This window comes from Silurus meridionalis, chromosome 13 (assembly GCF_014805685.1).
Source record: "Silurus meridionalis isolate SWU-2019-XX chromosome 13, ASM1480568v1, whole genome shotgun sequence".
NCBI classification, from domain to species: Eukaryota; Metazoa; Chordata; class Actinopteri; order Siluriformes; family Siluridae; genus Silurus; species Silurus meridionalis.
The window spans coordinates 10,111,380-10,136,332 of NC_060896.1; the positions used below are offsets into that span (position 1 = coordinate 10,111,380).

At 36.9% G+C, this 24,953-nt stretch overlaps 1 protein-coding gene across 1 annotated transcript in view; it reads right to left on the reverse strand.

Moving 5' to 3' along the window:
• The window catches only part of cdh13 (cadherin 13, H-cadherin (heart)), a 376,372-nt gene that overhangs the window by 14,976 nt on the left and 336,443 nt on the right, over positions 1–24,953 (reverse strand). The window contains exon 12 of the mRNA XM_046865279.1: positions 18,880–19,022. Coding sequence (XP_046721235.1) covers positions 18,880–19,022 — 143 coding nt within the window. The remainder of the gene's footprint in view (positions 1–18,879; positions 19,023–24,953) is intronic.

Consider the following 24,953-nt stretch of genomic DNA (forward strand, 5'->3'; position numbering starts at 1 on the left):
GAAAACCAGTCAGACCTTTCCCCATCCCCCATTGCTAGAAAACCCCCAGAATCGCTCTCATTCTTTGCAAAGTAACTGTTTCTTGAATACCCGTTTCTCTTTTGACCTTTTTAATGAATTCCCCATCATGTCAGGCCTAGTGTTTGTCTGTTTACTGATCGACTGACCTTCAGTCTGTTTATGCTTTACAATTACCTCCTGATCCTTCTGCTTTGTCTGCTTTGATTACTTTAAAACCCAAACCTGCACCTGCGTTCTCATGTCTGCGCTCCCTGACATCTCTACTGAATCCTGCCAGCAATCAAAAGAGGGGAAACATCCACTTTACTAAAATACGCTGCGTCTCTGAGATTAGTGGCTATTGAAAAGCTGTTCGCTGTTGAAAAGCCTTCACTATGCCACAAGAGGGAGGACAGTTTGTCAGAAATGCTGAAGCCACAAATGTCATTTTAGAAACAGAAATCAGATTAATTTCATTGGCACTGTTACAGCATCACTGCTAAATGTTTCCAGGCAAGAAGTGACAAAGCCTTTGTTGGCATGTTTTATTATTTTATATGACATTTTAAATGCTGACATCTTCTCATTAGAGATCTTTTTTTTTTTCCTTGGGGTGTTAACACACTAACACTTTCTTACAATGAACTGTTCCAGAATACAAATGCTGCTCTAAAAACCAAAACTGTAGTCCAAAATAACTAATAAAGTTATGTGTCCATAGTCAAATCAATATCCGAAATTACTTTAATTGAAGTCTTGAGACATGTGTTGAATATAAATAACAAAAATGAATAAATGAACAAAAAGAACAAATATTCTGTCTGGAATTTGGTTTATATTACAATTAACTGGAAGTGAATGCAGTTCTGAATAATGGCGGGTATGGGATATTTTTTTATTTCACTCCTGCCTGGTCCAGAAGGAGTTCTATCCAATTGTAAATGTCTTTTTGGACACTCCTGTAGCTATTGTTCGATTGTGCCAGCCAGAAATATTTTCTAATTGACTTAGGTGGTTCTTTATCCCAAAATGAAAAATGAAGGAAACTACAGCACCCTGGAATAGTTTAAAGTAGTTACTCAGGATGAATGAACACTAACACTTCCTCGCATACAGTCTTTCTAAAATAAATAGTGTCACACAAAAGTAAATACATGTATTGTTTATCTGAATAAACAAACATAATAATAAACAATAAAACTTGTGAAAAATATACTTAGTATGCTGAACCTTTCCTATGTGTTTGATGCCCATATATCAAACAAAATCATTAGTTGAGACATGGCCCAGCCTAACCAGGAGCCTTAAAGTGTTGTGTAAGAAGGAATATATATATATAGTGTAATTAGTCTTTTGCCATTGATATTCTGTAGGTCAAATAAGAACGAGGAACAGGGCAGAACAAGGGCATGATAAAACATCTCCTATGTGACTTCTACATGTTAAATAAATGAGTTCCCAGGTTTCCTGATACACACCTCTAGCTGTAAGCCATGGATTACACATGACATATGACCCCAAATTTCTAAAAGGCACTGTTTATAATAATTGAATAATACTGAAAAGAAGCACATCGTCTGTCACATCCATCTGTTACAATATATAATTTCATAATGGATGATCTAATGTGTCGCACAAGAATCCATTAACACCACATTACTCATCTTCCATTAGTAGCCATTATAGATGCATTTGCACATAGTATAAAAAAAAACATAATAATAACAGTCTGAAAAATACATGAATTCTGGATGATGAATCATGAATGAATATTTCCTTAATGGAACTATATGTTGATTTTACACTAATACATTTTTTTTAAAGAACTGAAAGCTTTATACTAGTACTGGACACTGCAGATGTAGACTCCTGAGATATCCTGGGGACAAAGTCTCACACACACACACACACACACACACACACACACACACACACACACACACGCTCGGACCAATCCATTTACAGGCATGTTTTTGTGAGGTGGGAGGTAAACAATTTACTCAGAGGAAACTCTTATGGGTATGTGTTAAAGAACATGTGAAATTTGTCGACACCTGGAGCTCAGGATCACACCCTGAGGCAACAACGCTACCTGCTACACCACTATGCCGCTCGGCATCAGATCATATAGGGGCAATTTGGCGAGAAAATGTGTCATGATTGACTTCATCACTTACGAATACTGACATGTACTTGAGAATTGATTGTTAGATTTCATAGCCAAAGGTCAAAACAAACAGATTTTGTTTTTACTGTTGACTGTTTTGTATGGTACTTTTCCCGATGCTTAGAAGCTTTCCATTTCACATTTTAAAAGCAGCCATGCTTTAATATATGAGTGGGGCCAGAAATAGTGAGTCTTTTCATCTGCTTTACGAGTTAATAAAATTTGGTGCACTAAAATAGAAAAGTGTTCTGATGTTCAGATGCAACACTAGTTCATTAGAAGAGCAGCAGGACCAACAGCTGCTGATTGTGTCTCAACAAAAACAAGCAGCAGATGGAAAGTGAAGACGAGGCTGAGATGCAAACACACAGACACACACCCCCAGACACACAGACAAGCACGGTGCTTTGCGATTCGGGCTGCCATCAAACAGACACAACACCACCATGTGGATTTGCATGGATTGTGTCTGACCCTCAAGACTTTTTGCAGTAATAGGGCTTGTATATTAGATATGTTTATCCTCTGGCCCAGAGAAAAGATTGTGAGGAATATTGAAGATGAGTTTGACATGCACAAATTGAAAAAACATTATTCCACTGGGATTTGCACACCGGGATTTGTGTTTTGGCTCTAAAACATAGAGGTGGTATTTACAATAGAGATAATTTTTATTAGCTGACAGGCTCAGAAATGTGAATGCGAGTGCGATGTTTAAAAAAAATCACCAATACTGTAGGAGCACGCCACAAAATCGAGCTACACCCCCAAAAAAAAAAACGGACAGATCTGAAAAATGTGTTTATGTTTTTTAAATGCTCTACTGTACAATGGTGTACAGTAATTTGAAATTTCTAAAAACATATCGATTCCTATTCTACTCATACAAAAGAATACAAGCATACTTGTATTATTGTACAAGGAGCTTTGCCTTGCGTCATTTCTTTAAATTCATACAATTAGAAGTGAACATTATGTCCACTTTGAAAATCTGAAGGTTGTCGAAAAGTGTATTTAATAGTGGTTTCAAACTGGATAGTATGTACAGTACAACAGTACAACATCATCCACTGGCTTGCTCGCTTTGCGTTGAATGCGTCACAAGTATCCTTCACATGACTAAAAATAGTTTAATGGATTCACTTCTTACAAAAAAGGTTAATTTTCACTGGTCAAAACTGAGACCTAAGTGTTGACAGAAAGACATAATGTGGTATAAAATGACATGATTTCTATATGTGAGCGTAAAAGCACTACTATTTGTTATATCAGATTATTTATATATTCAGTAGTGGGTGTGGATTTAACCCAAAATACGTTTGAGGATTTTTTTTTCTGAATATTGACTATACAACCACCACCACCACTACCAAAGCAGAAACCATGCCATGGTATTGAATTCTTACGCTGACTGATGAATAGATGTGTCATAACAAAAACGTTGACTTTAAACAAAAGTCCAACTGTTGATGATATTGCAGCAATGATTACATGTGTAGATCTGTCTCTTAACTGAATGCACCAGACACCAAAAGCAGGCTTTCCGAAGAGCGATTTCTTAGAAGTGCTAGAAATCATCAAACTCTGCGTGTCAGATGCATCATCCTGGTGCTACACAGCAAAACAAAAAGCAGTGCGATTTCAAATTTGCAATGTACTGTTATATATTTTTATACAAAAATCTTGCAAGTAACAGCTGTTTTGTTTAGACAAAACACACAGTGTGTAAAAGATGTTAATTTCCTCTCACTTATACAAGTCAAAACAATGCATGTTGAACTGAAACCAAGTGAGTCACATTGCATCCGAGCTGAATCGAATCATTTTGGATCAAATCCAAGCGTATCAATGTGTATCAAATCATACATGCTATTGTCAGGTCCCTTCAAAAATGGTTGGTCTCGACTCCAACTCCCTGATGCGCACGCATATAAACATGCACGCACGCACGCACGCACACACACTATGAAAAGGACTTTCATTCAGGAAAACAATGTGTTATGATATGTTTGCTTGTTCTTTGGCTTTTGACAAACAGTGATACTATGTCTATTGCCAAGCATGTCTCTGTCCCTGGTTTTGATCTTGTTTGCCCTCATCTAGTCCATTTGTGAATCGACTGAACTCTGCCAGTTTTGACCATGTTTTCGATTACCATTTTTAATTCGTCTGCTCTAGTGTTTATTAAATATCTCTCTTAACATGACAACTATAAATCCTGATACACACTATATTATCTGAAACAGATTATCCACTTATACTGCTTTCTTTCCTGTGCTTTAGTCTGTTTTGTCTTCTAACCTGGCTCCATAACTTCAAACTCCATCATACACCTGAGTGCTGAGTAAATGAGAGCAAAAGCCAAAGCTTCGCTTTGCAAATGAAACCAAATCAGTACAAAAAGGGTTACAAGAGAATAAAAATAGTACCAGAACATAAAGAAGAAAAGACATTCCAATACAACCCACTGTTTTGCTCTTCTATAATACATATTTATATCCAGAACTATCAAACAAAACCGATATCAAATTTTTATTTTTCTTCCTTTTCTCCTTTTGCATGTTCAGCAGCTTTAGAAGATAGATGTGTGTGAGACAAAGCCAATCTCTCCTATTTCTTCACACACCAATAGCCACTTAGTTTTAGCTTGAGGGAATTGTGTTGTTCATTCTTCCATAGGCTCTATACGGCACACTGGGTTGCCTAATCACCCAGGTTTCATCAATACCCTTCTAACTTACAGCATGGATGGTGGAAAAGTTTAGATAGGGTCTACATTGTATTTTTTCCCCTGTTTTTCTATGATTTTTAGACTGTAAGTAGTTGCAGCAATATAATCCTGTGTCAACCGCATGCCATCATTCTAAATAATAATTACATGAAGTAACAGCTAGTGGCACACTATGTTTTACCTACTAATGTATACCCTTAGTTCTTTTCACATTTAAATCGCTTTCCACTGAAGGCATCAAAACTATGAATTAACACGTGGAATTATATACATAACAAAAAGGTGAACTGAAAATATGTCATATTGTAGGTTCTTCAAAGTAGGCATCAAGAGAATGCCAAGAGTGTGCAAAGCAGTAATCTAAGCAAAAGGTAGCTACTTTGAAGAACCTACAATATGACATATTTTCAGTTGTTTCACACTTTTTTGTTATGTATATAATTCCACGTGTTAATTCATAGTTTTGATGCCTTCAGTGTGACTCTACAATTTTCATAGTCATGAAAATAAAGAAAACTCTTTAAATGAGAAGGTGTGTCCAAACTTTTGGTCTGTACTGTATATATATATATATATATATATATATATATATATATATATATATATATATATATAATTTATTTATTTTTTCAAGAATTATTTAACATTAGTATGTAAAATGTAGGGACCACCACCATATATTGGTTTTTGTTTCTCTACATAGAAATACATCAAACAGAATGAGGCTTTAAATTTGCATTCATATAGTGTATTTATATCTTAATATCTGTGAGTTAATGCTGCTTTATTATACTTTAAGAAATCAATGCACCTTTTCCTTCCTGTGATTTACATTTAATAATGTGCCAAACATCATCATTAAAAAACCACCAAAAAAGCTCATCTGTTTCCCAGCCAGCTCTATATTTCACCACTAAAGCGATTAATCTTGAATAATCTCAGTCCACATTAAAACCCGTGGCAGTGTTTCAGTCAGGTCATTGATTTTACAAAAATGACTGTAAAGCTATACAATAGCTGACCTTATCATTAACACTCATTGAAATGCCTAGTTGCCTCTTCAGTTGTTCCCCTACAACAAAGAAATAGCTTTTCCCATATGTCCACAATATAGTCTGTATAAAATGAGACCATATGCTTTTATTGTATGGATCATTCATAAGGATATAAAACTCTAGATATATTCATAAATAACTGAAAGGTCCCACTGACAGCCCAATGGTATTTGACTGCAGGGTAACCATTAAAATAATGAAAAATACACCACATCCTCCCAATTTCCTAACCCGTGATGGCATTTACAGCCTAACCATAATGCCTCACTGTGAGAGTACATGGCCATATCTTTCACATAGACACCCTGGCAGCTTTTTCTTCTGTTCTGCTTCTATGGCTGGCTGCTGGGAAAACTGGCTGCTTCAAAACTAAATTATCTTCAAAACTTACTCAGAGAAACTCAACCAGGGAGGGTTACACTGTTATTTAGCTGATAGCACCTTGCCTGGCTTTTCTTCAGAGCTATTTTGCGGTGACACGCTGTGAAATTATTCCAGAAAATAGTTTGTGAAGTGAGAAACCTTCCTGTGGGTCATTTAAAAGTTTTATGATTGGGAGCTGTTTAAACTATTAAGCTATTAGCTTTAATACATTTATGTGCAGGTGTCTATAATAAACCTCTGCCCATCGTATTGCACATTGTAGATGAAAATTTCCAGTTATGTTTTATCACATTGTACATCCGTGTTTCATAATCAGGTTTGGCAATCTGGCGATTCATTTATTAGGGGATAAAAAGAGACAGACACAATGATAGAGCTGGTATAGAATGATAGAGCTAGTACAGAATAATAAGGGAGGTGGTAGCTCAATGGTAAAGCTTTGGACTCGGGATGAGAAGGTCACAAGTTCAAATCCTAGCAACCACCAAGCCGCCAGTGGCTGGGCCCTTGAGCGAGGCCCTTAACCCTTAACTGCTGAGTTGTAAGATGCTATGGATAAGGGCGTCTGCTAAATGCTGTAAATGTATAAAGGTACAGTGCCCTCCACATTTATTGGCACCCCTGTTTAAGATGTGGTCATGGACTTCTAAAAATTCTCCTTTTTTTTTAAAACAACATAGAACCCAAATGCAAAAAAAGAGAAAAATCCAACCTTTCATTTAAGTACATAACTTTGGTGGTAAAAAAAATCATACATTTAGAAAAAAAAAAAAACTTGAAATCATGTTTCCCACAATTATTGGCACCCCTAACAATTCCTCTGAAAAATTTAATTGTTTTTTTTTTTTTTATATATTTTTCTGTAGTTGCTAAGGTTGGTCAGGGTATCTAGGGACTTTTAATTAGTAATTCATGATTTCCTGTTTCCCTGGGGTATAAATATGACGTGACACAGAGGCCTAATTCTCTTACCCATTTGTCAACATGGCAAAGACAAGAGAACACACCATTCAAGTAAGGCAGATGTGTGTCGACCTTCATAAGTCAGGCAATGGCTACAAGAAAATAGCCACTCGCCTTAACTTGCCGGTATCTACAGTCAGAGGAATCATTAAGAAGTTTAAAACAACTGGAACAGTGACAAACAAGGCTGGAAGAGGTCCCAAGTTTATCTTGCCACAACGCACAGTGAGGAGGATGGTAAGAGAAGTAAAAAAATTTCCCAAGCTCACCGTCACAGAATTGCATCAAAGAGTGGCATCTTGGGGTCACAGAGTCTCCAAAACAACCATCAGACGCTCTCTACATGCCAACAAGCTGTTTGGGAGGCATGCAAGGAAAAGCCTTTTCTTACTAACACTCACAAACGTAAACGTCTGGAGTTTGCTAAGCGGTACTGGGACTTCAACTGGGATCGTGTGCTTTGGTCAGATGAGACTAAGATTGAGCTTTTTGGCAACAAACACTCTAAGTGGGTCTGGCGTAAAACAAAAGATGAGTATGCCGAAAAGCACCTCATGCCCACCGTGAAGTATGGTGGAGGATCTGTGATGCTGTGGGCCTGTTTCTCTTCCAAAGGCCCTGGGAACCTTGTTAGGGTGCATGGCATTATGAACGCTTTGAAGTACCAGGATATTTTAAATAAAAACCTGATGGCCTCTGCCAGAAAGCTGAAGATGGGTCGTCATTGGGTCTTTCAGCAGGATAATGATCCAAAACATGTGGCAAAATCTACACAAAAGTGGTTCAGCAGTCACAAACTCAAGGTCCTCCCATGGCCATCTCAGTCCCCAGACCTCAACCCAATCGAAAACCTGTGGGGCGAGCTAAAGAGAAGAGTGCATAAGAGAGGACCCAGGACACTGGATGATCTAGAAAGATTGTGCAAAGAAGAATGGTCAAAATCCTCTCTCTGTGTTCTCCAATCTTGTGAAATGTTATAGGAGGAGATTAAGTGCTGTCTTGTTGGCAAAAGGAGGTTGTACAAAGTATTAACATCAGGGGTGCCAATAATTGTGGCACACATGATTTCAAGTTTTTTTTTTTCTAAATGTGTGATTTTTTACCACCAAAGTAATGTACTTAAATAAAGGTTGGATTTTCTCTTTTTGCATTTGGGTTCTATGTTGTTTTAAAAAAAAGTAGAATTTTTTGAAGTCCACGACCACATCTTAAACAGGGGTGCCAATAATTGTGGAGGGCACTGTATACCAGATATACAGTCAAGGTTATAATGTTTGCTATAGTGGAAAAGGTATTTACAAATTCTTCTAGTCAGGTCTGTTAGTTGAAGCATAACACACAATAAGCATCAAAAATAGAAAAATACTTGCAGTTGTGCTTAGGATGACAGTGTAGGGAATTTCCCCTCCTCCTGTCTTCATCCATAAACCTACAGCAGACTTTCTAATCTACACCGATATTTTATGCATTCTTTTTATGCACTTTCATTTTATGACAGCCAAACCGAAACTAACAGTCCAATCGCTGCTGTTCTTAATACACTGAAAGCCTTAATGCTTACCTAGCTATGGAGCAAAGTGCCTGGTCTTGCATGCTGATTAAAAAATAAATAAAAAATATATACAAAATAAACACATGCTCCTCAATCAGCTTTCACTGTCAGGCTTCATGCATATCTTAAATAAACATGACTCCACCTCACAACCGTCAACGGCTTCAAAGCAAAGAAGGAAGAAAAACTGATCTGCAATTAAACTCAGGTCCTGCTTTTTCTCTAGAGAATTGGCTGGAACTTGCACAAGTACCCAATTAAACCTGCAACTCCCTGCAGAACAAAACTGCCTGATTAGCCTCCTGTGTCCCCTTTAATGAGAGACTAGCATGGCTGAAGAGCATCTCTCTCTCTCTTTTTCTCTCTCTCACTCTCTGCCTTGCTTTCTTTCACTCCAATAACACCAAGCTGAGCCTTTCATCAGCCCGTCCCCTAGATCTGACTTTGCGCTGCCAGTAATAGTCTTCTTAAATGCATAGAGAGAAACCATGATTAAACTCCATTTCCTCCTGAAAGCTTTGGAACAGAAAAAGTGACAGGCTGCATGCTATTAGGGACAGTGAAGCTCTTATGACAGCCCTTCTAACATCAAGTTAGAGAAGTCAAATAAACAGAGAAATAATGCTTTTCGGAAAGTCGATCGCCATTAATTTAACTCAACACAAGCTGACTAACGTCACAAACTCACTGTTTTATTTATTTTTTTTCTTCGTCTTGTCTCAGGTAATCCTGTCCCACTAGTATAGATAAAATGCGTTTTGCCTCCCGACATCCCGGACAGAATAGAACAGTCAACTAAAGCCATTTCACATTTCTTTTCATTTTAAAAGCACACCATCTTTTGTGGCAGGTCCTGCAATATCCTGGCTTGGGAGTTTCCAATACAGAGACATAGTCTGGCCAAGTGGCGGATTCTGAGCAACTTAATAATACAGTTCAGGGAGCAAAAACACAAAACCTGAGCTGGGGAGAATGGATTGGTTATAATACTGTACCATTATTACAATTAGAAGAATAATTACAGCTCCCATACATCTCTTTGTGATGCTCACCTCTTACCCAAAAGCCAGCGGTTCATGTCAAAAACATGGCTGCGGGAGTCACCTGCGGCTCTGCTACTGAAGAGAAACTAATTATGGGCCAAGCTAAACAGTGGGTGCAGACAAGCTCCAGCATGTAGGCTCTAATCAACATGGGTGGAAATAAGCAGGTATTGGTGGAAAATATGGGAAAGGAAAAACATGTAAATGTAGGGTTTCTACCACATCTAGGTGTTACAAAACCCCTCAGTGCTTTTAGCTCAGTAGTAGCACAGTGCTCTTATTATAAAATGTGTTTATTTTTACCTGATTCATTCTCCACCCCTTTGTGTTATGATTCCACTTGTTTACACCTGTTTCTTGTGTAGTTCTCTGATGACTTTGTCTATTTATAACTTCTTTATAGTTCCTGAGCCTGAACTAAGTTTTGTTTAATGTCTGTGTGCATTACAGGGATTTTTTCTCCCAGTGTTTTATTTCCAGCTTGCTACATTCAATCTACTTTCCTGGTTTGTCCTGTTGCCTGTTTCTCCAATTCCTGATTATGGACTATCCTTCCGTGATGCCGCCCTGCCTGTTTCTTAACCTCTGCAGTGGCCTTTCATCATGATTTTTGCCTTGTCCTTTATAAAACAATGCTGACTATCTGTGATTTATTATCTGTTGAAGGAAAGTACACTAGCATATATATATTATTATTACAATATTTGTATTACTTCCTTAGTACCTATTACATTAGGTCAGGGATACTATGGCTTTTGTAATGTTTTTCAGTCCTGATCATTATGTGCAAAAATGCAGCATCCAGATGTTAGTTTTGGGACTTGAAAATGAGTAGGAGAACTGGCATTTACTATAACTAATGACATAATGATCAAAGGAGTGAAGCCACACCTCATTGTTACACATAAACTTAAACATAAGTGCAGCCATAGCCAAACAATACAACAAAGAAACATCACATTATCATTTTTATTTTGTTCAAAATCTCTAATTGCTGGATATTCATATCAAGAAATTCCAGATCATATGAATATCTGTTTTTTTTTTTTTTTTACTTTGTCTTGTGACTTATTTTATGCTTTGCTGAGTCAGTAATAGCAAAATACAATATATATGGACGGAAAAAGCAGAGCACATCATTGCAATAAGAAATAATTTTTGTTTAGTGGGTGAGGGACACGACAACATGGGAGAGCCTCATCGTAGATGCACTGTTCAGAATTGAGAGGAGTCATTAGAATTAATAATTTATATTGTTTTACATAAATATGGTTTTCCATTGTTTTGCACAGCTTCAGATTTTCTCCTCTTCCTCTAACATGTCAGTGTGGCTATACAGGGTCATGGCACATTTATTCTGGCAACTGAGCCTCAAACTTCTTGATTTTGTTTTTGTGATGGTTATGCTTTTCTTAATCAAACGGTATTACTTGTACACACATCACAGCATCTCTACAGTGCATAGTGTCCCTGTATTTAACCCTAGCTCTTGTTGAGAGTGTATGTATGGTGTCCTGCAATGAACTGGTGTCCCATCCAGCATGTGTTCCTGCCTCATTCTCAGTGGGCCCAAGATAAAGTGTTTATTAAAAATTAAATGAGGAATGAATCACAGTGTGACACAAAAGTCTGGACCCTCTGGCTTTGTAAGCTATGCCAGCTTTACCTGCAGCTGCTTTACTGCTGCTATAGGTCTCTTGGCAGCCTTCTGGAAAAGCTTTTTTCTCTTGTTCACATGCCAAATTCAGAGGGAAGTCCTGCTCTTGGTAATGTAAGTATGGTGCCCCATTTTCTTTACTTGTTTATGATTATATTCTGTTGCATGTTCTTTTCTTTTGTATTTATACTGATTGCCTTTTGGACATTGTGATCATGCACATGCTTTATGTACCCCTTAATTATGTTCACTGATCAATATTTTTGAACACGAGTTTGAATGTGAGCTCAGACACATGCCCCGTACATCCACGACTAGGATATTCAAATTTTAAAACTTATTTTACTTTTAAAAACCTGCAAGTGTGTGAACTTTTTATATAAATTGTTTGATGGATGCTTTTAATTAATTCAATATACAATGCGAGTGCAAGGGATCATAGTAAATAAATAAAGATTCAGTGTAAGGTTCATATTTAAAGACTAACAATAATTAAATTGCTACTCTTATAACATTGCACATGATTGCTTATAAATATAAACCCTTGATACAGTATGCTCTCATTCCCTCAGGTCAAATATAAAGAGCAGTGAAAATGTTAATATAATGAATACAAAAAGTCCGCTCACCCCTGTTACAAAATGGCAGATTTTATGATTGGGAAAAAAAAGGAAACCAACACAAATCACATCAGAACGTTTCCACTCTCAATGTGACAATAAACCTGTAACCTAGTGAATGCGGTCACGTATATTGACCAGGCGTCAGAAACCGGTAGTAAATTACAAAAACTACAATGTCTTTAATTATACTACAATACAATACAATATAACTTATCTAGAGCACTTCATTCGAAATGTAGCCAGGAGCATGACAGACCGGGGACCATGAGTGGCAGGAAGTCCAGGTGATCTATTGTAGCAACGAGTAGATCCGACCGTGAGTAAAGGGGGGGAATCGGGACCTTATAAAGGGGAAAGGTAAATGGGGAACAGGTGCAGGTGATTAGACTAGAGCGAGGCTGAGTAAGAGCCTTAGAGGGAGGCGAGGCTGGTGGTTCCTTGACAAATGCACTGAATAAAGATGCAAAAGGTTTTTGAAAAGTACCTCACACAATTAATAATTTGTCTTTCAGTTCAGTTTACCATTATTTGTTTTATTTTTTAAGTTCAAAACATTAACTTCCGAATTAAGTTAATAAAAAATATAAATGATTAATGTTTTAACATTGTCTGTTAATGCAGCTCTTTTGTACTTAAGTGTGTAATGTTAGTCACTCTGCGTATTGTAAATAATGGACATATGCTTTAATGTTTTTTGCATTTACATTGTTTTACTACTTACACAATTATTTTAAGTTTAGAAATGTTTGAAGTCCACTTTCCTGTGCCTCACATTGGTTTGGTCCACTGCCTGCTTTTACCTCACGATACACACCAGTCTGGTGGGAGAGAACAAAGTTCTTCAATAGTTATGTGTAAGTATCCAAAAGCATGAAGTGATTCTTTCTCTTTAATACAGAGGATGCTGGATCATAAATAAATCAGTCAATCTATCCCAAGAAATTGAAACTAATATATGAATATATTCAGTAGCAAAAGCTGTCAAGCCTTGAAGTATAGGAAACCCAGTTCAGATTAAAGTGCAATGAGAAGAATTGAAACCTGCTACTCCTTGCAATGCTACGGTCTGCGGCATTCTGAAAGCTGCCAGTTTGCACCAGTTTACAGTGTATTATGACTGTGTATTGGAACAACTCTGTACTTCCGTTCTAATTTCTGACTGGATATTATTTGTAGCATCATAAAATACAACGAGGCAGTTCTAGTAGTGATGAAACTACTAAATTTGCATTGCATTGCATTTCCCTAATTCACGGCTGTTGTTTTCTAATGTCAAAGTTTGCCAGCTATTGGAAGTTAAAAAAACCCTTAAATACTGAAATTGTTAATGTGTGGAAATAGTGTAAAATAAGTTCATAAATATTGATGTAATGGAAATGATTTATGTCGTTTATTGATTAGATTTTGGATAGGATAAAATATTTAGCAATGTTCCTTAATGGGAATAATGTTGTATTAAATCTATATCTTTTTGTTTGTTTAAAACAAATAATTTATATGAACTTGTATTTAAAAAAAAATTCATTGTTTATTTAAATGTATGTATATTTGATAAAAGAAAACAAACAAAAAAATCTAATATTTATTAAATTAGAATTTTTGGATTAAAGCTACGCCTTTTGGTTACCGGTAAATTAAAAATTAAATTTAAATCAATTGACTTTCTTCAACAAGAAAAATATACTTTGTTCAAGGTTTTATAAAATAGTTTTCATATATATATATATATATATATATATATATATATATATATATATATATATATATATATATATATAAAACAGTAGCATGTGCTCAAACAGCATGCTGTCCTCTTATTCGCGGTGACTGATGCAAGCCAAAGTCTTACCATATGCTAGTGTTTCTGATAAACACTCCTCAGAGTACACTCTGCTTTGTTCACTGTAACATCACTGCTCTAAAAAAACACTAGCCAGGAAGTTGACAAAGTAGCAAGAAAAGACTCAACAAGACGTTTGTATGTGGTGTCTAAATGAGTGAGGCAGAGAGGAATCCAGAGTGATACATGTGTCCGAGTAATTTCAGTGACAGTGCAGCACATTTAATAATGTGTAAATGCGCAATAGATTTGATACGGCACTTTTCATCTCTGTCAAGATAACGGCAAAGAAAAATAGGAATGAATTTTGAAGAAGCATATGATGAGTAGTTTTCGGGCACATGATCACGCAGGACGAATATGAGCACATGAGCCTATTTACACACACACTCACTCATGCACTCACTCACGAATGGACTGAATGAACATCTGCTGGCTCAGTGGGGAATAAAGGAGCGAGAGAAAAATGTGTCTGAGCTTCCGACCAGAATTATGCACTCACACAGGGAAACCTGTGCCAATGTTGAAACAACAAGGTGCCTCTGTGGATGAGGGATGAGCAAGTGTTGGTGAAGTTACAGAAGTCGGCTCACAAACTCTGACTTTTTGACATAGAGCTGCAGCTTCACACACAACATCTGTGAAATAGAGATGTTTGTTTTCTATGCTTAGAAAAAGGTCATGTATGTGTCAGACAGACCTTTGGGAATCGCGCACACACACACACACACACACACACACACACACACACACACACACACACACACATACACCTTCACAGCTTCACCTATTCGTTCACTCTAATCCCTCCTTTCTTTTCCCCACTTTTTTGTTTTATCTATGTTGTCCTGCTTTGTTCTTTCCTGTCTTTACCCAGCTTCTGTCAGCTGTCAGCACTGTCCCCCTTTGTGGTCACCGGGGGAGCAGCAGCATTCATCATCTGAGCTCTCCAAATAAAGACATGGCAGACTGGACTGGATCGATAACCTGTTAGTGACCAGCAGGACTCTCATGTCATGCAATCATCTGACAGCTCATAGCAATCCAGGGTGTCTGTTATGGACTATGCGTTATAAGGGATAAAAAAAATGACCCTCAAAGAAAGATTCGGTCAGTACAAGATCGAACACCACCAAAACCAGACACACCTCACCCAGAGTAAAGGTGAACACAGTGTTCAGATTAACACTGACATCTTAGTACTGCTGCAGAGAACGCAGCAGTACCCAGCAATGAGAACGGACACAAATATTGGGTTGCCAGTTCTATAAACACAATATTTACATTTTTGCCATTGTCAAAGTCTGCATGGCAAAAGTATCTGGAATCACTTAGTGATCGTTTTTCCATAACAACACCACCACTAACTTACCACCGGGCTTCAATTTGTCACCATGTTTAGTTTAGAAAAAGAAGAGCGGGAGAGATTGACACAGAGAGAGAAAGTCCCTCATCCCTAGCATCATTGAGTAACCCAGTAAAATGTCCAGAATATAATTCATGCTTCCAAGGTTGCCAGATTTTCTTTTTTGTATAGTCAGATAATGTTTGTCGACTGTAATATAATAAAATATAAAAGCAATAGACTATTTTAGAAAAACTAATATTATAATATTATGTTAAAGATCTATTAATGAACAGATACAAAGGTTTAAAATAAAAGAAGTAAATCAACCAAACGGAGTCTATACTGTTTTTTTTTTTTTAACCACCTTCTGTTATAATACAGATAATGATCACGAATAGAATGTGTCAGTTTTGAACATCCTGAAGACCCTCAAAAGGAAATTTCCCCTGGTAGTGCCTTTGATAAACCCTCTGCAGTTTGCTTACTAGACAAATGTTGGAGTTGATGATGCCATTAACTACTTACTCCATTAACCTTATATTCACCTGCGTGGGCCCAGAAGGCCTGCTAAATTGATGCTCTTTAGCTTCTCCAGTGTATTCAGTACCATCTCACTCCCTCTAATAAATTGCAAGGTAATGCAGATTACCTTGTTTTTTTATCGCTTACTACCTCACTGGATAGCCACAATATATCAAACATCAGATATAAGTGTATAACAATGTTCTGCGTAACAAAGAAGCACCAAATGGTACCATCCTACATTCCTTTCTATTCATTCTATACATTTCAGGAATAGCGAAAATTGCTGCCACTTACAAATGTTCTCTGATGAATCTGCAATAGTGGGGTGCATCATGGCAGCGCAGGAGGACAAATCCAGGAATTGTGTATAGGAATAGGGTTAGGTTTAGTATCTACAACTTCACATCAGCAGCATTAATGTGCTCGTAGTAGATTTTAGGCGAAATATACTCTGAGCCCTATTTTCACCATTGTTGGGAATGTGGAGGCAGTTTGTGGAGATTAGAAATATCAGGGAGTTTGTTTGAACGGAAACCTGGACTGTTCAAAGGACATGAATCAGATTGTATTGTACACAAATGAACAGAGTCGATGTTTCTTTCTGAGGGGTCTAGGGTCTTTTATCATATGCAGTAGGGGCTTTACCGGTCAGCAGTGTCCAGTCCAGATCATGCTCTGGTGTGTTGGAGCAGCAGAATTAAGACAGTGAATGCAAACAAAGTGAATAAGATCATAAGAAAGGCCAGCTCTGTTATTGGAGAGGGACTTGACTCCTCGGAGAAGGTGTCAGAAAGAAGGATGTTGTACAATCTACTGGGCATGATGAAAAGTGGCTCTAGCCCACTACACAGCACAATGGAAAGATTACAGTAGCATCTTCAGTGGGAAGCTGAGGCCACCAGGGTGCTTTATAAAAGGTCACAGGAAATTATTCCTCCTAGTTGCTATAAGGCTCTACAACACCTAAAAGTTCTGCAGGAGTAAACTGAATTCTGGACAAGGGTGTTTTTGGGCTGTACTTCAAAATTAAGATGTACTTGAAATTTACTTTGCCACTTTAAAATCAAATATTTTCTCACTTTATTTTTCATACTTTATTTTGATGTACTTTCAGTATTATTGCTATTTTCTACTAATCTTTTTTTCCAGTTAATTTGCAGCCACAAGATATTTATTTGAGATCCTGAAATCAAAATGTGTGTCTGGTATGCAGGCTATTGAATCATATTTAATTTGTTATTCTGATATATTGAATCAGTTAAAGAATATCAGTGCTTTAGTTAACTAGATGATGTCTTCTTCAAAGAAATTATGCCTATTATTGTAAAGGATATAGTAAAAAAAAAATATTTTTTATCTACAATATCTCTGAAATTAATTGGATTTTTTTCTTTCTGTTTTTTTAGCTGTTTTTATTTTGCGATTTTTTTAGCTTTCTATTATAATTTACTTTACTGTTGTGTCTCTACTTCCACTTTAAATGGATTTATGAAGCATGTAGTTATTGCTGGATCTTTAAAACTATTGGTTCGGTGGTTTGAATTTGAGCTCTGGTTACTAGTGAGGAGTTCATCATCAAAAGTTTTCACTTTGTGATTTCACACAGTTGGCCCACATGTGAAGCTATGCGTAGCATTGTTTCCCCTGAAAGACTTGTGCTATCATACAGTTTCACCCTTTCTCAAAAGAAATAAAATGGCACAGCTAGAGCATTATTAAAGAGATAAACTGATAACTTTCAAATAATACCTGATGGCTAATGGGCATTATGCTAAACATAAAAGCCTTTTTCTGAAAACTGACAAGGCTCGCTTATCATTTCCGGCTCTTGCACACAGCATTTAATTTCTCTGTCTCTGATTTTGCAAGCTGCTCCCAGTCTTCTCACATGAGGACATTTAGAAGCATGTCTCGTACGTGTCATGTCTAGTTTCACTTTTACTGTCATTTGACATAAGAGCAATGTAGAGAAAGAGGGGGGGTTAATAACATTGGAAACACTCGAGAACGTGAAAAAAAATCTCATGTCATTGATGCATTCATGTAGGAGAGGGATGAGTGACAGAAGGAGAGATAGGAAGAGAGAAGGTGTGGAAGATGATTTTCTCCTGCTTCATTGTCTCAGACCTGTACCAATCCATGACAGTGGCAGACCCCTGCTGCTAAAGCAATATCACACATCTGTTAATGGAGCACTTCCAAAGAGCCATATTTCTTATTCTTACACTCACAGAATGGGTAGGAGAAGTGGCAAGATGCCGAGGTAACCGAGTGCGGCCCGAAGGATTGACATACACGAAAACCCAGCTCAACCCCTTTTTCCAAACACCAGACCTCCTTGCTTTCATTTGGATAAACACTCTGCAACAATTAGGGACACCTCATCAACTTTGGTTTAATTTAATCTCAGCAAATGCCAAGCAAGAGAAACAACTACACTACCCAGAGATCACTAAGACTGGGGCCTAGCATTCTGTGTCTGGGGCCGTGTAATTTTCTGCACCGTGAGGATAATGTGCGACACTAGCTGAGCTCTAAGCTACACTGATGACTTGTACAAATAACTCTCCGAAGGGTTCCAATGTGATTTTGGCAATGGTTTAGACTGCAATTTAAAAGACAAAGCAGTCACCACTTAGTATTCACGACATTCTTCATTGCCATTTACAAACGTTCAGGGCCAATTATGGCATGGGTGCCAATTCATTCCACTGGTAAGTCAGATTTAAACACATATTGTGCCAATTATGGTACTGAAATTGTGCCTTTGTAGGAAGGTGGTTAAAAAAAACACTTAACAAGCCTTCAAATATATTCACCAAGCACCCACACTGGAATACAACAAACACATTATGAGATACAAGATTTTTTTTTTTAATCGGCCAATCTTGTTAGAAATACAAACAAACAGAAATAGAGGGATGTTATTTACATGGCCAGAGTTCAAAAAGCCAAAGAGCTGAGTAACTGAGTAGAATAAGACCCTCTTACCATTGTCTGTTGCCATGAACACTGCACTGTACCGGTTGTTGTGGACATGAGGAGACTCGCGGTCCAGCGTGCCTGTAGTGTTTACTGTGCCCTTCACCGGGTTTACACTGAGCCAACTTGCTGGGTCTCTCAGCACTGCAAACCTGAAAAGCATTGAAGAAAGCACATGTAGATGATTTCTAACAAACTTTTATAATACATTATATCTAGTGAATGCATTTCCTTTTCAGCGATGGTGTAAAGAGTATCTGAAAATCATCCTTGAGTAAACGTATAGATACCTCACTACAAAATATTACAAGTTAAAAGTCACCAATTCCAATATGACTTGAGTAAAAGTCTTGAACAGTACTTTAATATTTTACTCATATTGAACGTAGGCTGAAAGATGCACTAATCCCTAAACACCAAGACACATGTTAACAAATAGCCAAAAACTATTTTGTGAGGTTTTTTTTGTGAGGTGAACTGTATTTGTGAGTTTTTTTCCTAAAATAAAAAACTTATACACCTCAACAATGCAATAATCAATATCAACACAACCGCCTCTTCATGTCGGAAAGAAACAAATATCAAACAAGTTGGTAAAAAAAAGACAAAGTAGTAAAACAATCTATTTAAAAGATTTACAAATACAATTGCATTTGAAACACCTGTCATTGGGCAAAATGCTAATTTGTCTTCGTGCGGAGTAGCTTCATTTGGCGCAAAAAGACAAAATGCATCTAGTAACCTTAATACCCTGTAAATGGAGATATCGCCTGTTCTGCAGAATAAATAAGCCACGGCAGATAAAGCTGCCATGCAAAATGTAATTGTTAATGGCCATTGTTAATTAAAATATAGTTGAGTATATTTAAGTACATATATTGAATCATAAATGTAGTTATGTAGAGAGTAAAAGTTGCTTATATCTTTCATACTCAGTAGACAGTAGACAGAAGCCAAAAACTTACTTAGGTACAGTAACAAAGTACATTTACTCAAATACTTTACACCACTGCTTTTCACAGCTTATACATCCACACAACAGGTATCATGTGCATTGATTTCTTGTTTTCTTATGTTAAAAGCAGGACCATTCAATACAGTTTTGCTGGATGATGCATTGATCTCTGTGCATTGCATTTATTTATTTATATTTAATAAAAGATTGTGTCATCATTTCATTTAATACCGTCCTTGAAAAGGTAACAGGCTATCAATCTCATCTGTTTTCTTCCACACTGCTAATGTCCATGTGAATGTGTGTGAATGTGTGTAGGTGTAAGTGCATGTGTCCATCCATTCCTTTTGTCACTTTCATAACTACACATCTTTCCTATTAGTCGCATTGTACTTCTGAATAATTTAGATTAGTAAATGAATAATATGCTTTTAGTTCAATGAATTAATGATGAGATGGGATTTTAAAAGGGATGCTGTATAAAGGTGCCTTCCATGGAAGGAAAACAACACAATGTAGAGTTCTATTTTAGTGCCATTGACACCACCAAGTCGACTCTTTTCCAGTAACAGTACATTCGGAGTTTTCTTTTCTCTCCCTCTTATGCAATTTCAAAATTTAGATTAAATGTATCAGATCATTGCTTGTATTGAATACCTCACTGGTCCCTTACCCAGAACAAGTTTGCCAGTACTGACTAGTACTTAGTGTAGCGGAATCGTGGTTAGACAGCTTTCCACAATATGTAATGCACCAACAAATTTTCAATTTATGTCAAATAAAATACATCACCTAAAGACAAATCTAATACCTGATTATCTACAATCAACATCATTTGATATAATTCTGCCGCATAGGCTATCAGTATCAAATTTTGCCAAAATGTCCTTTTATTTGTATTTGTCAGTGTGATCTTGTGTTTTTGCTTTGCTATAAGAACAGATAAAGCGATATTAAACCTCATTTGTCTTCAGATAAAAAATGATAAACGTTTGACAGGTCATCGTCATGCATCTGCACACACATTATAGTAAGTAATGACACATCAAGTATGGAAAGACACTGTGACTCAAAGATTCTTTCCTTTTATTACAGACATGCATGCTTGAGAACTAGTGCATTAAAGTGCAGACTAAAAGACTCCAACTATTTCTTTAAGATTAATGAGGTTAAGGTTGAATTTATTACATGAAGGTAGTCACAAAAATGTGTATGTACAGTCTATATCTTGAAAATATTAATGTATACGTGTGTGGTTGTGTGTGTATAAGAGATACTATTATACCATGGTGCCTGGAAGAGCACACATTTATATTTTCATAAGTTATATGGAACAGCTTACTGAACTCTCTGACATTTCCCTTAGCTTTTATTTTAACACACCTTATGCTATGAAAATCAATCATACTTGCAGACCAATATGAGCACACAGGGAATACTTTAGAGCTGAACTTCTATATCTATATATCACATATTTTATATGACGACTGTGAGCCACTGTAAGCTTAGAGTGTGTGTGTGTGTGTGTGTGTGTGTGTGTGGGGGTAAGGGGATTTTATATAACTAACATGATGCACCATACAATGATAGACAACCTTGAACAATTAAAGTAAAGCTCTTAGAGTAACAAATACAAAGCTACATCACAACCTTATACTCATTACACACATTAGAGAAGGGGTTCACAGCGTTTGCACACATTTCTTACAATTACCCGCATTTATTTATTTTAAGAAAAAAGAAATATATTTAAAAAAAAAACGAATATATTAAAATAATTACCTCTTAAAATTCTGTAAAGCTGCTTTAAGATGATGTTGTGAAAATTGCTATAGAAATAAACTTGACTTGACTTGAACTTGACAATAATTATATATTTTTATGACATAACATACAATATATATCTATTTCTTTTTCCCTTAAAATAAATATATTAGATATTAGAAGATTATAGAAGAAGACATTTTTTCTTTGGAAAAAAAGTGTAATTTGTGGGTAAAGAGCAGGAGTGAGAGATTTATTTGGGCAAATCCACAAATCAGTAAATGCAGTCCTTAACATTCTGTAGGTCAAACTACAGGTAGGCCACAATAAACTGTGATAATCCATTTTTGGAGAAAAAAAGGTCATCCGAAAGAAACAGAATACAGAAACGTTGAAAACATGACATGTTAAGAGCAGAGTTTGCGTAGACTAAACATTTATTAGGGACTAAACACATACAGGTAAACACAATGGATAACAGCCAATGGCATGAAAGCTTCAGAGATGAGCATATAAACAAAACAAATAGACACATGGACAACAGACAGTTAGGAAGGGAATTTGTAAAAAAACAAAGTGATTAATTCAGTAAGTAATATGAGCTCGTGGAAAGCATATGAAGGTACATATAACCATGCTTTGCACTGAAATGCACTTTGTAATCCAATGTACAGTACATAGGAAGGGCCATGCTAATAATGTGCTGCCATGTGAAACAAAATAAATTAATTGAACTGTCTTGTAAAAAGAAATGAATTTAAACCCCCCTGCAATTTAGAAGATGAGTAAAACATTATAAACAACATGTTTAAGCTTTTCTATAAGGGTTTGTTAGCCCATAAATGTAATCTTGGTCACTTACTCAGATTGCAATCTTAAATGCAGGATATTACAGCTGTACTCCACTCACAAGCGATTAACCTTGTCGTTTCCTCTCGCTTTCCACAACAAAAACACGTCTCCCACATCTTTTCACAACAAAAATACGTCTCCCGCAATGCGTCTCTACCTATAAACATTTTTATCCCAACGCTTTCTCAGGAAATATGGTCATATACACACGAGGACAAGTTCGTCTTTGAGAAACAAGCTAGCGTGAGATTATCATCATGCTGCTCTGGGCACAAATAACTCTCTCTCGCTGCTGAGCTGTTTGCAAATTCATTTGTTATTCACTGATGAAATCTTTTTGGCTTCAGCATGCAATGAAAATTCACGCTATGTAGCCCGCTATAGAGGGTTTCTTTCTTTCTTATATATAGCTGAAGTAGGCGGCAACAAAAAGCAAAATGATTTATACAGATGATACCGGAATCCAGCTGAGTGTTACTTTAATTTGAATTCAGAGAGAAGTTGATGCAAACTCTCCTTGTAGGAATACACACAACCACACACACACACACACACACACACACACACACACACACACACACACACACATCATCATTGTCTTTTATACTGTACTGTGTTCCAATTACAAAGAAAGCTTGCAGCATGCAGAGTTTAGCTCATCAAAGTGTGGTGTAATAAATAGAGTATGGCTCACACACTGGCTCACACACTGGCATCTCAGTGGCCATGTGGAAATACAGACCAAAGCAAGCCACCTCCCTCTGTACACACACACTGCTCTGGTCCATTAGCCTCCTGTCAAGGTCATTAGTGCCTCGTTAAATCCACATTATGCAAATTGATATCTATATGGGATACATGGTAATTAGGACTATCACCAAATAAGCAAAGGCATTTGTTCATATTCAGAAATGTAACACGTATGGATTAGTATTTTCACTTTCATTTTACACACACACACACACACACACACACACACACACACACACACACACACACACGAAAGACCTTGTAGCAAAAGTCATCTACACTTTTTGCTGGCTTAGTGAAAGATGCAGCAGAAAGGTGATTTGCTAACGTTTCTGCTTGAGTGGGACAATTTCTGCCTGTGCCGCAAGGCAAGTTCGGATCTGACCCCGAGAACCCCAGAGCTGCATACAATTCTTTTTCCATCTGACATTAGCTATGATAGATCTCTCCTGTGCAGAAAAAATCCATAGTGAACAAATAAAAAAGAGCTTAGTTACATAGGAGTCTGTTCACCACGGTTCTTATGTGCGACAGTGTTTCCACTCATACGAATACGGCTCTATTATTTCTGTAGTAACATATTTGTGTTATGGGATTTTCTATATTATGGAACTTTGCAAGATGTGACAATCACAGTAGTAGTTACACTGACTCACTGATCTCAAGGGCACAAGAATGTAAATGATCACTAATCATTATTATCAGTTACTGATACAGTTACTTACTTGCATCAATTGTGTAGGAACAATACCTTGGATGTTCAACCAAGTCACTGAAAGTCACTGTTGTACACTTGTCTGCATATTCATACAGCCAAAGAAAGCCAAACAAACATCCAAACATCTTGCTTATTCATCCCTATCAGACATAGGGGGACGAGGATTTCCTCCCACTCGTACACCTTTATTAAGCTTTTTCTTTCTTCTTCAGCTTTTTTGTATTGTGTCACGCACAACAGAGGCGTAGGAGTGTGCTTTGTATGTGTATTACGCTGCTGTGGTGCCGACAGAGAAGCTGGAACACATATGCTTTTCTCTACAAGGAGCAGCAGCTGAAGCATGGCTTCTCACTGCTTTTCAAATCATTTTTAATCCTTACTGCTACAGAGAGCTAAAGCGACTAATGAAATACCCAAGCGTGTTACTGGGGAGGCCACAGGGCTTCGGAAGCACATTGCACCATCGCAAATCCAGATGTTTATTTGTAAACAATCGTGCAGATTCTTGGGAATGCTCCCTCAAAATCAGCTGAATGAGCTGCTGTGATGATCAAACATTAAGTGCTCTCACCATCAGAACACCTCATGCAGGAGACACGCTCGAGGGCAGACGTTAGGATATTTGCCTTGGTCATTGAAATTCTGCATGCCTCACTTCAGCTGTCAAAGCTGTAAACTGCTTCGACTGAAGACACATGAAGATGAGAAAGTGGCGGCAATATCCTCCAAGATGGAAAATAACTTGGCTTTCGTTTTTTTTTTTTTACATTGCTTTTCTTTTTTCCTTTTGTGCCTTAGTTAGAATGAAATATAAATGCTTAAAAAAGGTTCAAAGGTTAATGTTCTCAGAGTAAAACATTTATAAAATGAAAATGGAGTTGAATAAATCTGGGCATGTCCTTAAACTTCTTAAAGGAACTTCTAGATTAACTGCATTTTCATCTAAATTGCCAATAGACAATAAGAGAACATTAAAGACTTTGATTCTAGTCTAGGAAATGTCTAATAGTAAAGTATAGAGAATATTGGTAGGACAGTAACATG